The sequence below is a fragment of the Lynx canadensis genome, chromosome C2 (assembly GCF_007474595.2).
Source record: "Lynx canadensis isolate LIC74 chromosome C2, mLynCan4.pri.v2, whole genome shotgun sequence".
NCBI lineage: Eukaryota > Metazoa > Chordata > Mammalia > Carnivora > Felidae > Lynx > Lynx canadensis.
The window spans coordinates 25,820,080-25,838,222 of record NC_044311.2 but is presented as its reverse complement, the minus strand read 5'-3'; the positions used below and the strand labels follow the sequence as shown (position 1 = coordinate 25,838,222).

Here is an 18,143-nt window from a genome sequence, read left to right as displayed (position 1 = left end):
AGGAACATGAGTGTGTGTATCGGTCAAATGAATGTTGAAATGAATTTGCTCGTGTATACAAAACTGGCTAATGTCCTATAGAGCAATACAATTGCAGTCTGGGGTGATCTAATATTAAATAACAAAGCCTAGCAATAGTACATTCACTAAATAATCCTTGAGTGAGCCTCTTAAATAGCACCCTAGTATATGTTAGAAAGGCAAACATCTTGCTTTATTTCCAAGTTTGTGATAATTTTGCTTTACCGTGTGCTGTAAGGTGACCAATCTTAACACTCTACCAGGAGGAGCATACATTGGTATAATCTTTCTGGAGGGCTATTTGGCAATGTAAACAACTGAAAACTCTTCCTGTCTGTGAGCCCGTATCTTCACTTACAAGACTTCATTCTGAAGAAATCATCAGACACCTAAACACTTGTGTATAATACTCATTAAGTGTTTTGAGCACCCTGTATGCAGATGGTCACCAAAAGTTGGGAACAATTCAGATGTCCGCTGATAAAAGATGAATTATGGTGTTCTCTTAAATATAATGTGGCCATTGCAAATGGTATTTTTGAAAGTATCTTGGTAGTCTTGATGCTGTATGTAGTGAGGAAAGTCAAGATGGAAAACTATTTATGTATTTATTTAAAATTTTCTTTAAAAGTAGGCTCCATGCTCAGCGGAGCCCAGCGTGGGGCTTGCACTCATGACCCTGAGCTGAGATCATGAGTCTGATGCTTTACCAGCTGCGTCACCTAGGTGCTCCCGAAACACCATGTATTTATCATTATCGCAATTATATACACACACACAGACAAAATAAAAATAGCCAAGATATTAACTAAACTAATATTAATATTATCTGTTCTCCAAGTTTTCTACAGTTACACTTTCGAAGCTTTTTTAGCCAGAATAAAATATTATAAAGAGTTTGCAGTGCATTCCAGAAATAAGTGACTCAAATTGCCTCTTATTTTAGATTATTCATACCTTCTCTGCCTTCCTCCTCCACCTTTCACTCTGGAGCAATGTTCCAGGCTTCGCATTTTAAGCCGTGTAAGTGGAGAGCAGCAGGAGAATGAGGCCCTGATGCTGGGAGCTGAGGGTGCCCCGTTTGTTTGGATTTCATTCGGTTAATGTGAACATCACAGGGAGCCCCAGGCTATCAGTCAGGAAACCTAGGTTGTCTCCAGGTGTGGGACAAAGCCTGGGGAGTGGTTAGGATTCGGAAAAGGGCCTCCTAATTCCCAGTTGGAGAACTTCAAGTTAGAGAAAGTCCTTATTTCTAAAATGAACACACTTGAATTTTACCCACCAGCCCAGTGAAGCAGACTTTTTAGGAGTGGGCCCCAGCATCACCCCTAAACCAAGTGTTTTTTCAGGAGCTCCCCGTCTGATTTAGATGCACAATGAGTGGAAACCACTGGATTGGAGACACCCCATCTGTTAACAAGCCCAGTATTCAAGGCCTTTGTACTGTGCCACCACCAGGAACTCCAAACCTCTCCTGATTGTCTGCTTGGCAAACTCCTGCTTTCTGCTCCAATCTCACTCATTCCCTCCTTCCCTAACATGAGGTATGGCCAATGGTTGTTTCTAAATCCATCTGTCTTTGTTACCTGACAATGAGGCCAAGTGAGACAGTTTCCCCAAGACCAAGATCCCTGATGAGAGTCCAGCCACCATCTTAGAACCTCTGGTTCCTGGCACAGTACAACTACCTGATGGCTGTCCGACGAGTGAATGAAAGAATGGACAAGTGAAAGAAGGGGTGTTTCCTGTTATCGGATAATATACCATACTTTGATGTGTTTGACCTACAGGGTGTACAGATTATAGTGTTTCCAGAAGATGGCATTCATGGATTCAACTTTACAAGAACATCTGTTTACCCATTTTTGGACTTCATGCCGTCTCCCCAGTTGGTCAGGTGGAATCCTTGCCTGGAGCCCCACCGATTCAATGATACAGAGGTAAGGGAGGGTCCCAGCCTTCCTCCTCCGTAGACTGAAGGCATGCAGAGATGAACCAAGCCAGGGGCCAACAGCCAAGACAGGTTAAATGAGACCGAAAGGAGACCCTAGGTTCCTAAAAATGAAATCTGAGCTCCCCAAACTCCCTGTGCCACATATTCCATCAGTTAAAGAGTGTCTGGTATTACGGGGCATTTACTCATCTCTGGATCATTCTATTTATTAATTACACGGGACATACAAGAATATATACTTAGAAAACAAACGAATCAGAAGTAAAAAAATTAAAGTCCCATCTTCACACACCCCACCAATTACCCTCCTTCTCTTCCTAGAGAAACTGCCATCAACACTTTGATGTGCATCCAGCTATATTCTTTTCTATTCATTTCATAGTTATTGACATCCTCTTTATTAGCATGCTATATGCTTTTGTAAAACCCTTGCTATTATAATGTTTCAGTCAATATCCTTGTACATATATCTTCATAAATATGTCCAAGTTTTTCTGTAAGGTAAGATTCCTAGAAATGGAATTTCTCAGCGAAAGGATATGCACATTTTGAATTATTTTAAAGACTACCAAATTTCCCTTTTCAAAGACCTTCATTTCATTTTACATCCCTCGTGATAGTCTTGAGTGCCTGTTTCCTCACCTTTGGTCAATGCAAGACGGAATAATATCTTGAATTTTGGCAATCTTACGAAGGTGCAGAATGAGATCTCATTATTTTCATTTGTGTTTCCTCATTACTAATGAGGTTGAGTATCTTCTCAGATGTCCATTGGCCATTTGTATTTGTGCTGTGAATCACTTGTTCATATCCTGTGCACTCTTCCAGTAGTGTTTTTTCTTTACTGATTTATGATAGCTGTTTACATATTATAGACACAATACAGGTACTTTTCTATTTTAAAATTATAAGGCAAATGGCAGGATTTTAAAAATTCATTTACTTATGCCTTTTTTTCCCTTTAGGTCCTCCAGCGCCTGAGTTGCATGGCCATCAAGGGCAATATGTTCCTGGTGGCCAATCTTGGGACCAAGCAGCCTTGCCATAACAATGACCCGGGGTGCCCACATGATGGAAGATACCAGTTTAACACAAATGTCGTGTTCAGCAACAACGGAACCCTTGTTGACCGCTATCGCAAACACAACCTCTACTTTGAGGCAGCTTTTGATACCCCTCTCAAAGTGGATCACATCATCTTTGATACCCCTTTTGCTGGCAAATTTGGCATCTTCACCTGCTTTGATATATTGTTTTTTGACCCTGCCATTAGACTCCTCAGAGACTCTGAGGTGAAGCACGTCGTATATCCTACTGCCTGGATGAACCAGCTCCCACTCTTGGCAGCCATTCAGATTCAGAGAGCTTTTGCCATTGCCTTTGGTATCAACCTGCTGGCTGCCAACATCCACCACCCATCTCTGGGGATGACCGGAAGTGGCATACATAGCCCTCGGAAGTCCTTTTGGCACCATGACATGGAAAACGCCACTGGTCATCTTATAATTGCACAGGTAGCCAGAAATCCACTGGGTCTCATTGGTCCAGAGAATGCCACAGGTAAAATGAACCCATCTCGTAGTAAGTTTTTAGAAATCTTGGCAGGTGATCCATACTGTGAAAAGGATGCTCAGGAAGTCCATTGTGATGGAGCCACCAAGTGGAACATGAACACTCCTCCTGTGTTTCATTCGGAGATGATGTATGACAATTTCACCCTGGTCCCTGTGTGGGGAAAGGAAGGCTACCTCCGCGTCTGTGCAAACGGCCTCTGCTGTTACTTGCTTTACCAGCGGCCCACTTTGTCCAAAGAGCTGTATGCCCTGGGGGTCTTTGACGGTCTTCACACTGTGCACGGCACTTACTATGTTCAAGTTTGTGCCCTGGTCAAGTGTGGGGGTCTTGGCTTTAACACCTGTGGGCAGGAGATCACAGAAGCCACAGGGATATTTGAGTTCCACCTATGGGGGAACTTCAGTACTTCCTATATCTTTCCTCTGCTTCTTACCTCAGGGATGTCCCTGGAAACCCCTGATCAGCTTGGCTGGGAGAATGACTACTCCTTCCTGAGCAAGAGCGGACTGTCCTCTGGCCTGGTGACGGCAGCTCTCTACGGGCGGCTGTATGAGAGGGACTAGGGCATTGTGGGGTGGGCAGCCCTGCACTTGTCCAGACCACAGCTCACAAGCACTGGGACCACCTCTCTGCCCCACAGCCCGTTGTGGGAGCTGTGGGATGAGGTAGGAGAGGCACCTTCCCCCATTGTCTTTTCCTCTTTGACGTGGATTATCGAGTCTTTTCTGGTATTCCCTGCTCCCGTTTCTCTTTTTCAAGCCATATCTTCCTCCAGCAAACCTCTCATTATACAATTGGTTTTAAGAGCTAAAATAAAAATGCCAGTTTATATTTTACACATCCACAAAACAGTGGGTTTCGTGTGTGTTTTTATTGTTCATGAAGTGAGACCCAGGACATACAAGTATCTCACAAGCCTCACCTTCTAACGTAAGAAACAAACTCTCAGAGCAAAACCTGTTTTAGAAATGGCTGCGTGGGTCCTTTTCCATTCTGGATGAACAGAATTCTATCCAGATGAAATGGTAATGCCAGAGCCACCAGCAACATCAGAAATGTGTATCTTAAAGCAGCTTTTAAAAATAGAAGGGAAGTTTCTCTCCCAAATGCCTTTCCATCAGTAAATGGAATCTGTCAGGCAGGGCTCATAATAACTGGAAAAGAGTGCAGTGCCTCAGAGAGAAAGAGAGGCTGGAAACAAGTGCTGAAGAGAGGGGCAGCAGAGGGAAAGTATGAGTAAGAGGATTCTTTCTGCACAACATGTCTCATCCAGGGATTCCAGGGACCTAAATAAATCATGCTAACTTTGGGCAAGAGCCTTCCAGTTGCCCAACTGCGCAGGATGGAACGATGCAGGCATGATTCCATGAACAGTCCCCAGAGGGCCTACCCTTTGAGAGAGGCATCACGCCTCTTGAAGAAAAGTTGCAAGAGCTGCCATGGAGGTTGGCCCTCTGTAGTCACTCATTAATCTGATCACACAACAGGTGTTTTTGGAAAGCCCACCAGGTGCAGAGCAAGGCCCTCCCACAATAGGAGTTCCAGATGCAGAACCAACGTAATCAGTGAGGGAAGACATTTTTAGGCCACTAATTTCTGTATTATTTGTAGCCAACATTTCAAAGTCATTTTGACTCAATGCCTAGTAACTCAGATAATTTTTAAGTAGGAAAATGAATAATTTTTAAGAAGATGGATAATTAGCCTTCTGTGATTTGCCTCTTCCATGGTGTGGCTGTTTAGTTTTTTTAGGTTTTTTAAAGCAGTGTGTGCATATATATAATTATACAAAGTAAAAAATGGGATTCCTTCCCCATTCCCTTGCAGCATAGCCTTCTAGACCCCTTTTCTGGCTTTTAGGCAGAATAAAGAGTACAGACCCTGGTCTCAAGACTGTCCAGGCTCACATCCTTGGCCTCACGGCTTACTCTTCACTGCATAGACCTTGGACAACTTATTTAAACCCTGTCACGCCGTGGTCTTCTCATTCATATAATGTGCGTTGAATAATCCATGTGGGAATGATCCAAAAAAGCAAAACCCCCGCTGACTCACTGCTCACTCGCAAAGGTTTGGAGTGAGTCACATCTTTAGGGAATAAGCAGGAAGAACTCAGAATTCCTGAGGAAGGCCTGGGAAGTCCTCCTGGAATGGGAGCAGGACCCCTCCCACCAATGGCAGAGCCTGCCTGCTGTCCCCAGTGCAGGACCTGCCAGGAGGAGTGAGCTTGTCTCTCCGGATGTGGCTGTCTGCCACCCACTTAGCTCCCTGCCCCAAACACCAGGGAAATAGAAATCATCTTAAAAATGCATATTGTTGCTTCATGCCAAGAGTTTTCAAGTCAGCCTGAGAAAGAGACGTACAGAGACAGTAGACCTAAATACAGACTTGGTGGAACTACTCCACCCAGTAAGCACTTATGAAGCACCTGCTGGATACACATTCTGCCCTTCTGAACAGAGCACCTAGAACTTTCCCTGAGTTACTTTCTATTGACAAGTTAGAACCAATTGTTTATGAAGTAGAAATGAGGGAAGATATAAATGATGGGGGTAACACAAAATTATTTTTATAATAAAAAGAAGTAGCTGCCAGCTGGCAGAACAAAGAGGAGGATGGGAAAATGAGTAAAATGAATCATTTTCAGGAAAAAAAAAAAAAACACCTATGACTAATGGTTGTGACATGCTTTTGTCAACTGTAATCCTGAAATTCAAGGAAACAAATGGTAATCTTGACCATAACATAGAGGCAGGAAATCAAATGTATTTTTGGTCAAATCTGACTTGGGGGAAGTCAGTTGGTCCATGTGGTTTCTCATGTAGGTGCAGCTGTGCCTGTCTGTGGCTTTCCTCACAGAGGAAGTGAGAGGCACAATGAGCTGTGTTCACACTGGACTTAAAAAGGCCTGTTCCTAGAGAAGGCAAAATCCACAGCCTGATCACAGACTGTCAATGCTGGTGCCCACCGCCCCCTCCTGCAGGGAGAGACAACCTGCCCATGGCCCTGCTGAGGGAAACCCACCCGGACCACCCCTTACCCACAGGTGGCCCTGCTCTGTACCTTGTGGCCCCATCCCCTGGCCATCACGCATTGAACCGGGAGTATGCACCTGACCCCAGACCAGCCAGCCAGCCTGGCACCGGAGCTCTGCCCAGAGAGGGAAAATCTGAGTCAGCTGCATGGATTCCCAGTGAAACTCAGAACTGCTCAAACACCCAATCACCCACTAGATGAACAAATGGTTTCTCAACAAAGTGAATGTACATAGGGCAAAACTTTTTAAAAAAAGTTTTAGCAGTATGACATGTTGCATAAAAAGGCTCTGATTTAAAATAAATGCTGATATGACATGAAGATCTGTTGAGTAGGATTGCTGTGGAGGCCTTTGGTCTTTTACTGCCATGTCTTCCTCCTTGTGTTGATTGCCTATTCCCACATAACAAATCTTAGTGGCTTAAAGCAATCGTGAACATGATTAACTCACGCAGTTTCCATGAGTCAGGAATCTGGGAGTGGCTTAGCTGGGTTGTTCTAGCTCAAGGTCTCATGAGGCTGCAGTCAAGATGTGAGCTGGAGCTGTGGTCAGCTGAAGGCTTCACTGGAGGTGGAGAACGTTATCAACAACTGTGTTCCCCAAAAAGATGCGTTGAAGTCTTAACCCCCATACATCATAATGTGATCTTATTTGGAAATAGGGTCTTTGTAGATGTGATTAATTAAGATGAGATCACACTTAAATAGGGTGGCCCCTTAATCCAATGTGACCCGTGTCCTTATAAGAAAAGGAGAAGATTGGGGCGCCTGGGTGGCGCAGTCGGTTAAGCGTCCGACTTCAGCCAGGTCACGATCTCACGCTCCGTGAGTTCGAGCCCCGCGTCAGGCTCTGGGCTGATGGCTCAGAGCCTGGAGCCTGCTTCCGATTCTGTCTCCCTCTCTCTCTCTGCCCCTCCCCCGTTCATGCTCTGTCTCTCTCTGTCCCAAAAAATAAATAAACGTTGAAAAAAAAAATTTAAAAAAAAAATTTAAAAAAAAAAAAAAAGAAAAGGAGAAGATTTAGACACACAGGGAGAAGACAGCCATGTGACAACAGAGGCATAGTGGAGGGATGCATCCATGAGACAAGGAACACCAAGGATTACTGAGAAACATCAGAAGCTAGCGGAGTCAAGGAAGGATTCTCCCCTACAGGTCTCAGGAGGAGCATGGCCCCGCTAACACCTTGATATTGGACTTTTAGCCTCCAGAACTATGAGGTAGTAAATTTCTATGTTTTAAACGACCCATTTGGTGGTACTTTTTTATGGCAGCTCTAGAAAACTACTACCCATCAGTTTGGTGCAGCCACATGGCTGGCTGCTGGCAGGAGGCTCAGTTGCTCAACACAGGGTCCTTCCTGTAGGGCTGTTTGGCTGTCCAAAGTGGCAGCTGGCTTCCCATGGAGCAAGTGATCCAAGGGAGACCAAGGTAGAAGCCACAGTGTCTATTATGACCCACGCTCAGAAGTCACACTTTATCATTCCATACTATCTTCTTGGCTTACCCAGATCAGCCTTGCTCATTGAAGGAGGGGACAGGACACAGGCCAGGAGGTGAGGATACTGGGCACCATCTTGGAGCTGGTTACCAAACCCCTCAGTCCAAATCCTGCTTCTCTTTTTCCTCGCCTCCCTGAAGTTCATACCCTACACAACCTGCCCCCTGCCTGTGCTGAGCCCCACGCTGACCCCGCACTATGAATCCAGCTCCCTGATCCCGCCATGGCCAAATTCTCTCAATTCCCTGATATGCTGAGCACAACATGGCCTTAGCAATGTTGTCTTTGCTAAAATGCCTCTTTTGATGGGGAAACTCCTCCATCCTTGAAGGTCCACTCCATGACAAGCACTTTGTGAATCTTCTTCCACCGAATTGACTTTTCCTGTTCCCAGAGCCCTTCCCCATCGGGCCATAATACTTATCCCCAGGTCTTCTCTGCCAGGATGTGAGCTGCGCCGAGAGTATCTGCCCTGTAGTGAGTGACAGCTTTGTGCTGGATGTGGCACATAAATGGCTCCCTTAACTTTCTCCATGAGCCTTAAAGAAGGCTTGATATGGCCATCTTGCAGATAAGACAGAGATGCTAGTGAACTGCCCATGTGCTGATTAGAGCTGGTGCTGGAATCTGCATCTTCTTCACCGTGACTATGGAGATGCCATCTGAGAACACAGTCCATGTGCTACTAATCTTTGTGTGTATGGCTCCTGGCACCCCTCTGTGGTTTTTAAAATCTGGGCTCAATACATGGTTGCTGAATGAATGAGTGAATGAATGAATGACTGAGCAGTCACCAAGCATGCTTATTTCGTTTAGACAGGCTGAAACAACAAAAGAACAACAATTTTTTTCTCTTTTGAAAGTTTTCTAGCATTGAAGTAAAAATCTAACAAACGGTTAAAAATAAAATTACCAATAGATCAATGAGCTGCTAGGAGTCATGTATGTGTAACTCTTTCACGCACTTTTTTTTTTTTTTGGTTTGAGCAAAAATTATCATTTATTAACTTATGTTAATAAGTTAATAAATAAGTTAAGAGTCTACAGAGTAGATCTCTTCAGGCATGGCTGGATTCAGGAGCTGAAACAGTCTGTGAACAGCATTTGTGTGTGTATGGGTGTATGTAGTATGTCTGTACTTGGCGTTCTTTATCAGCTTCCTTCCCAGACAGACTCCCCATATAGTGGTAATGATAATGGCCACCACAGCCTGAGGCGTCATCTGATGCTTTAGCAACCCCTAAGGAAAGAGCTTCTCTTTTCACAAAGTCCCAGAACTGAGCCTTCCTGGCCCTGCCTTGGGCCACATGCCCAATCACTGTTCAGAGGGCCATGATATTCTTATTGGCCTGTTGGCCAGCAGCGAATCCCAGGCCCACCTGGAGAGTGAGGGATCATGGGCATGGCTCTGACAAGACACAGGAAGTGGGCAGGGCTGGATCCCCAAAGGAACGCTGAGGCAGGGTGGTGGGTGGGATATGCTTGGGCAGAAACAGTAGATGTCCACCAGGCCTGCTTCCTCTGAGCATAAATTTCTCTCTGACACTAGTTACATGCTGTTGCAGTCAGGGTCATAGCAGGAAGGAGACTGCACACCCCATTAACACAGAGGAGTAATAACAGAGCAATTTACACAGGTGTGGGCAGGGGTTATAGGGAAGCCTGCAAAGGGCAGTCCAATATTCAGGGGCTAGCAATAGCAGGAGCCATTAGCCTCCCAGGCCTGAAGGTATGAAGGGCTCAAGTGGTTACAGAATCAGGGGAGGGAAGGAAGCTGTATGGAGAGAGCAGCCCGGCAGGAGCTGCAGCCTTTAGAAGGGTGGATCCTGAGAAACTTAACAGGAACCCATGGGGGAGGGGAAGGAAAAAAAAAAAAAAGAGGTTAGAGTGGGAGAGAGCCAAAGCATAAGAGACTGTTAAAAACTGAGAACAAACTGAGGGTTGATGGGGGGTGGGAGGGAGGGGAGGGTGGGTGATGGGTATTGAGGAGGGCACCTTTTGGGATGAGCACTGGGTGTTGTATGGAAACCAATTTGTCAATAAATATCATAAAAAAAAAAAAAAAAAAAAAAAAAGAAGGGAGATCCAGGCAGACTACAGTGATCTTACACAGAAGGAGGCCAGCCAAGAAGTACCATGTCTTTTCTCTCTTCTGCTACCCTTTCATCACCTGCTGCTGCTTCCTATTGGTTGGACCCAACAGCAAGGCAGAGAACAAGAAAGTGCAGCTGGTGCTGTCTGCAGAAGTCAGTGCTACGGTCACACAACAGGATGGAGAAGGGGGGAGTGTGTAGGGAGGAAACTGCAGCACATGATGCTCCCAACACATTCTGGGAGCTTATGAACAAGTTCATTTGAGAGAGGGAGTCAGGGAAGAGACAGCCCTGTGGACAAACAGGTTTCTTAATGAGCATAACCATGGTAGCCAGTCTTAACATAGCTCCCACTGATCCCTATGGACACTCTTGTGTGGTGCCTTCCCACATTGTTCCATGGTTGTTCTATGTGACCACTAGAACATGGCAGACACAATGTCCTGTTATTTTCTGAGATTAGATATCAAAGATCCTGTGGCTTCTGTCTTGGTTGCCTACCTTCCATGTTGGATCACTTGCTCGGGGGAAAGCGAGCTACCATGTCTCACGGAGCCTTATGGAAAGGCCCATTTAGCAAGAAACTGAAGCCTCCTGTCGCTAGCCCCATAAGTGAGCTATGTTGCAAGTGGATCCTCTAGCCCCAGTCCAGCCTTTAGATAACTGCCACCCTGGCCAATGTCTTGACTACAACTTTCTGAGAGACTCTCAGCCAAAACAACCTAGCTACGCCACTCTCGAATTGCTAACCCTCAGAAACCTTCAGATAAATGTTTGTTGTTTTAGGCGTACCTGGGTGGCTCAGTCAGCTAAGCATCTGACTTCAGCTCAGGTCATATCTCACAGCTCGTGAGTTTGAGCCTCGGGTCAGGCTCTGTGCTAACAGCTCAGAGCCTGGAGCCTGCTTCAGATTCTGTGTCTCCCTCTCTCTCTCTGCCCTTCCCCCACTCATGCTCTCTTTCTCTCTCTCTCTCAAAAATAAATAAACATTAAAAAGAAAGAAAATTAGGGGCGCCTGGGTGGCGCAGTCGGTTAAGCGTCCGACTTCAGCCAGGTCACGATCTCACGGTCCTTGAGTTCGAGCCCCGCGTCAGGCTCTGGGCTGATGGCTCAGAGCCTGGAGCCTGTTTCCGATTCTGTGTTTCCCTCTCTCTCTGCCCCTCCCCCGTTCATGCTCTGTCTCTCTCTGTCCCAAAAATAAATAAACGTTAAAAAAAAAAAAATAAAAAAAAAAAAAAAAAAAAAAAGAAAGAAAATTAGGGGCGCCTAGGTGGCTCAGTCGGTTGAGCATCCGACTTTGGCTCAGGTCATGATCTCAGAGTCTGTGAGTTCGAGCCCCGTGTCAGGCTCTGTGCTGACAGCTCAGAGCCTGGAGCCTGCTTCAGATTCTATGTCTCCCTCTCTCTCTGCCCCTTCCCTGTTCATGTTCTGTCTCTCTCTGCCTCAAAAATAAATAAAAACATTTTAAAAAATTAAAAAAAAAGAAAATTAAAAAAAATGTTGTTTTAAGCCTCTAAGTTTGGGGGTAATTTTTTACGCAACGATAATGAATGCAGTAATCTTCCTGACAGCACCTCAATCCCCTGCCAAAATTCCAATGCATCTGATGCTCCATCTTCCAGCTGTCCTGACTACTGCCCCTTTACAGGTCTCTCTCCCACTATATATGATACAAGTGCTACTAGTAGTTATTATCTGCTGGACTAGCTCAGAAATAACCTTTCTTTTCTCATGGTTTTTAAGAGTGAAGTGTACCTGGGCAATATTCTCAAATGGAGGGAGAAAACCACAAAGAGGGGCCCACAATGAGCAGATGTTGGCTGCTTTGAAATTGGAAGTTCTAGAAGAGGCATTCTGAGAGTGGCCAGGAAAATCTTCCTGTCTCCAGAATTACCTAACCCTCCGCCCCCCTCCCCGCACCCGCCCCGTCCCCCCAGCCTGGCATCATACAGACAGTGGTTCTCAAAGGGTGGTCCCAACCCAGCAGCACTAGCGTCACCTGGGAACTTGTTAGGAACACAAATTCTTGGGCTCTGGGGACAAGTCCCATCAATCTGTGTTTAATAAGCTTTCAGGTGATCCTAATCAAGTGTGAGACCGTTACTCCAGTGCTGTGCATTTTTCAAAGCATGTGTGCACGCCTTAGTAATCAGCTCCCCATATCAGTTCTCTGAAAGGGGCAAGTGTGTCCATTTTAAAGGAGAGACAACTGAGGCTTGGATGGGAAGTGCTTTGCCCAAGGCTAAACCAGTATCCTAGCATCAGAGCTAGAGCCTGGAATCCCCACCCCAGGACCGAGGCATAGCTAGTTTCCAAATGACCAGTTCAGAACACTCTTCTCTCCTATCCTCATGCTAGTTTTCAACCCATTATTCCCCTTTCTGTGGGACTTTTTTTGTCACCCAAATACATTACTCTACTTTTCTTTGATCAAAGACAAATCAGTGTGGGGAAAATATGATCTATAGTTAAGGAATTGCCTTGCATCAGGTTGTGTGTAACTTTGAAAGTTCACAAAAGGCTTCATGGGAATGCAGAAATCTTATGGAAACTATCTGCAGATATTTTTTAAAAATTTTTAACGTTTAGGGGCGCCTGGGTAGCGCAGTCGGTTAAGCGTCCGACTTCAGCCAGGTCACGATCTCGCGGTCCTTGAGTTCGAGCCCCGCGTCAGGCTCTGGGCTGATGGCTCAGAGCCTGGAGCCTGTTTCCAATTCTGTGTCTCCCTCTCTCTCTGCCCCTCCCCCGTTCATGCTCTGTCTCTCTCTGTCCCCAAAATAAATAAACGTTGAAAAAAAAAATTTAAAAAAAAAAATTTTTTTTTTTAAAGTTTTTTTTTGTTTTTTTTTGTTTTTTTTGTTTTTTTTTTTTATTTTTGGGACAGAGAGAGACAGAGCATGAACGGGGAGGGGCAGAGAGAGAGGGAGACACAGAATCGGAAACAGGCTCCAGGCTCCGAGCCATCAGCCCAGAGCCTGATGCGGGGCTCGAACTCACGGACCGCGAGATCGTGACCTGGCTGAAGTCGGACGCTTAACCGACTGCGCCACCCAGGCGCCCCTAAAAAAAAAATTTTTAACGTTTATTCACTTTTGAGAAACAGAGAGAGACAGAGTGTGAGTGGGGGAGGGGAAGAGAATGAGGGAGACACAGAACCCAAACCAGGCTCCAGCACAGAGCCCGATGTGGGGCTTGAATTCACAAACTGCGAGATCATGACCTGAGCCAAAGTTGGACGCTTAACCAACTGAGCCATTCAGGAGCCCCAATCTGCAGATATTTTCAGTATGATCCCTTTATTCAGTTCCAATGGAAGAAAACCGGCATGGAATGTTTTTGAAATCTTTTAATCTGGTGCTTCAACATTTTGAATAAAATATATAAGATGGTTGCTTGTTTTTATGCTTACTGGATATGCCTGTACTAAACCTTCCATGCAAGTCAGATGATTGGTTTTATCAATACTTTCAGTGTTTAAAATTTCTGATATATTACCACCTGATTTGGCAGAATGAAATTCTTGATGCTGTGCCCTTTAACTTCAAGACTTGTTTTGTAGTTTATCTTAAGAGTCCCGAGTTTATTGCCATAGGGTCCTGATGTGATAACTAAAGATACTACTACACTGAAAGTAAAGACACTGCCTTTCTCATTTCCACACTCTAAATATTCCTACAGAACCTGTAAATGGTCAGCATTTACATTTTCTCTGAGTACTGGAATGTTGAACGTGGTATCTATTGATCTCAAAGAATTGTAGGGTTCCTAAAATGATTCCTGAATAATCAAATAAAGATAAAATTATGTACAGTGTGATTTTAAGATAAGATATATTTGGGGATTCTAAGTCTTTAAAAATTATTGACTCAATTATGAATATCTTGCAGCTTATAAAATCAGGTGTGAAAATTAAGTGTTAGCTGCACATAAAATACTGTGTTAGAAATTGTACAGTTTGTAAACACATAAGAAAAGACTATTACCTTTAGAGAGAGCTTACCACCTACGGCTCATTTAAACATGGGATTTACTCATGTGCGCGCGCACACACACACACACACACACACACCCCAAAAGAAATCAGTAAAGCATATTGTGGTAATTTATTTTCCAAAAATGGCTGCAACATTTCCAGTGCTGCTTGTTCCTCCAAAACTTTGCCATTCCCCATCATGAGATCTATGCTCCTTCCCTTGACCCTGGGCAGGACTTCATAACTGCCTCCATGAATGTAGTGTGGCAGATGTGACACAGTGTGGCAGATGTGACACAGTGTGGCAGACATGACTTCCAAATCTAGGTCGTGAACGACTTATATGGCTCCTGTCTGGTTCTTTCTTGGGGATTTAACTCTTGGCACCTAACCACACTCCAAGGAAATGAAGGCCGCATGGAGAGATTCATGTGGAGAGAAATTGAGGTCCTCAACTCTCAGCCCCAGTTGGGTTCCCATATGACAGCAGAGCCAGCTTCTCAACCATCAGATCCCACAGCCCTCAGATAACAGCCCCAGCGTGCCGAGCAGAGGTTGGCTTCCTCCACCTTGCACTGACCAAATTGCAGATTCATAAGCAAAATGAGTGGTTATTTTAAGCCATTACATTTTGAAGTGGTTTGTTACCTATGACAGTCAGAATGATTTAAATCAACCATAGAAGTTTGTCAAACTTCAGGTTATGCAGGCCCTGGTAGGCCATGGCAGGAGTTTGAGTTTATATGGGAAGCAGTTAGAGGGTATTAACCAGGGGAATGGCACGGTCAATTAAGTGATTCCTCTGGCTGCTGATGGGGTTTTCAGAAACCCCACTCCTTCCTGAGACAGTCACAGTTCATGACCACCCATGAGGACTCACCTAGAAGCTCTGAAAAATAGTTTAAAATTTATAATAAATTAACTAGTAATTGAAGGGAAAAGGTAATTATTTGGGATTATCCATTTTAAGTTTGATATTTTCTAATATAATCCTGCATCAGTTTTTAGAAGACTACTGAGTATGTCAAAACAAACGGAGAAAAAGAACCCTGTATTCACAGATAACAGGCATTTGTTTTCAGTAAAATACACATCATCAAAGAATGGCTGCAGTCCAAATTTTTCAGCCACCATTGAAACAAAAACAAAAACAAAAACAAAAAACCAAAAACAAAAAAAAAAAACCCCAAACCTAAAAAACAAAGAAGGATGTGTCCTCTGAATCATAATGTGCTGAGTACTGGGGGGGGGGGGTGGGGGGGGGGAGTGAATCATCATACAGTGAGTGTGAAATGTATAAGGATAATTAGTGGGTTGATGGAATATAGAGACAAAAAGATACAATAAGAGCCACTATTTTGGCATTACAAATGAATCTGAAAAGGGTGAAGATTTTCATTGTTTTGCGACTAGTATACCAAAATTGGCTCCTACATTCCACAGGCCCTGATAACATTCTGTTTCAGACTTTTCCTAGGGACATGGGCACTGTCTGTTGAATGTGTAAAATGGATGTGTCACAAAATAGATTTGTTCCTGCAAGGTAGCACAACAAAAATATAAATAAACGAAGAAATAAAATAGTATTTTTAAAGTTCTGGCTTAAGAGTGCAGAGGCAGGCCTAGCTTCCTCCTAACTTGCTGTGTGTCCTGGAGCGCCTTCTCTCCCTTTTCCAAGCCCAAGGTCCCATCCGTAAAAGGGGGTTAAACTCATTGATTTCAGTTCAAACACCCTTGGAGACTCTTTTCCCTGTGTCCTTTCTAGGAGTAAATAAGGACATAAACAGCACCCACATATGACAGGAACTCTTGTATTTTGTAAAACAACTAAAATGAGGACCTAATTTTGAAATGAGTCATCGTTTCCCTAGGCTAGAGACTACCCACTCCTTCCAACTCATTCATTTGTTTAGTGTTTAGATTTTCATAATCAGTGTTGTGATTACTGCTAAGTAACAGAACTACCCCGAAATGTAATGACTTGAAATAACCATTTCAATTTGCTCATGGCTTTGTGTGTCAGGAATCTGGGAAGGACTCGGGTGTGTAGCAGCCGGTCTCTCTCAAGCTGGAATGGTTTAGGGCTGGCAACCCCACTTTCAAGATAGTTCCCCCACTCACATGCCTGGCACACTGATGGGGGCAGCTGGCAGGCTCTGCTGGGTCTCTCCATGTGGTCCTCCAGCGTGGTGGTCTCAAAATAGACTTCTAACAGGACATCTGTTAGAAGAGACAGGAAGGGGGAGTTGTCAGTTTCTGAAGGCTGGGGCAGTGGCTCTTCTACCATATCCTATTGGTAAAGTTGCTACAGAGCCCGTCTGCATTCAAGGGGAAGAAACATAGACACAACCCATTGGTGAGAAGAATGTAAAACAATCTGTGACATTCTAAATCTACCTCAAAGGAGACTGCAATATTGATAGTTTTTATTTATTATTATTGGGCATAGTGACTCAATTAATCTTTCCAATAACTCTATGAGACAGAAATCTATATTACCTGAATTTCACAGAAGAGGAAACAAAGACATTAAGGTTAAACCACAGGCTCAAGCCCACTCAGTTGTAGGAGCCAGGTTTTGAAACCAGGCAGTGTGTGCATGGTAAATCAATGAATTAACTAGGCTCTTTCTTATCACAACTTCATGTAATCATTAACATCAGTAATGAAGCATATTGCAAGCACTATGCAAGAGTGTGGACTTTCTATATTTCAAATAAACACCCCTTCTCAGGTGTGGATGGTCCCAGCTGCCTTTTTGGTATGGGTTTATGGATCCAGAAGATGGTGCCTGTGGGTGAGTGAGGGGTTGAGCAAAGGCACCTTCTGCAGGAATCTTTGGTACCCTCAATTGAAATCTATTGGCCATAGATGAATGGGTTTATTTCTAGACTCTTAATTCTATTCCACTGATCTCTAGATATGTCTATCATTAAGCTAAAGCAAGTACCACATTGTCCTGATAACTGTAGCTTTGTTGTAAGTTTTGAAATTAGGAAGTGTGAGTCTTCTTTGTTCTTACTAAAATTGTTTTGGTATTATGAGTCCTTTGCCCTCCCGTATGAATTTTAGGGTCAGCTTGCCAGTATCTGCCAAAAAGACAATGGAATTTTCACAGGAATTGCATTCATGTGATAGATCAATTTGGGGAATGTTGCTATTCTAACATTAAGTCTTCCAATTCATGAATACAGGATGTCTTTCCATTTATTTAGGTATTCTTTACTTTCTTTCAGTGAGGTTTTATATTTTTTGGGTACAACTCTTATACCTCTTTTGTTAAATTTATTTCCAAGTATTCTTTACTTTTGTGGATGCTATTATAAATGGAATTTTCATTTCATTTTTGGATTGTTCATTGCCAAGTGTATAAAAATGCAATTGATTTTTAAAAATGTTTTATTTTTCTGAGAGGGCATGAGCAGGGGAGGGGCAGAGGCGGGGGACAGAAAATCTGAAACAGGCTCTGTGCTGACAGGGCGAGAGCAGCAAGCCTGATGTGGGGCTGAACACATGAACCACAAGATCATGACCTGAGCCAAAGTCAGACACTCAACTGACTGAGACACCCAGGTGCCCCCAAACACAACTGATTTTTGTATCCAGCAATCTTGCCAAATTTATCAGCAGTAACACTTTTTGGTGGACTCCTTAGGACTTTCTATATACAAGATCATGTAACCTACAAATAGTTTAACTTCCTTTTCCATGTGGGTATCTTTTTTTTTCCTAATTGCTCTGGCCTGAACCTCTAGTCCAATGTTCAATACATGTCATGAGAGTGGACATCTTGGTCTTGTTCCTGATCTAAGATGGTAAGTTTTCAGTTGTTCATCATGAAGTATGATATTGGCTGTGGGTTTTTCATAGATGCTCTTTATCAGGTAAGTTTTCCCTATTCTTCTGTTGTTACCATTGAGAAGTTGAATTTTTGTCAAATGATTTTTTCCATCAATAGAGACAATCTAGTGCCTCCTCGCCTTTATTGTA

General features: G+C 43.9%; 1 protein-coding gene across 1 annotated transcript in view; it reads left to right on the top strand.

Annotated features, from left to right (window-relative positions):
- Positions 1–4,399, top strand: part of BTD (biotinidase) — a 30,445-nt gene extending 26,046 nt beyond the window's left edge. The window contains exons 4-5 of the mRNA XM_030329007.1: positions 1,812–1,961; positions 2,941–4,399. Coding sequence (XP_030184867.1) covers positions 1,812–1,961; positions 2,941–4,113 — 1,323 coding nt within the window. The 3' untranslated portion in view covers positions 4,114–4,399. The remainder of the gene's footprint in view (positions 1–1,811; positions 1,962–2,940) is intronic.
- The last annotated feature ends 13,744 nt before the right edge of the window (positions 4,400–18,143 follow it).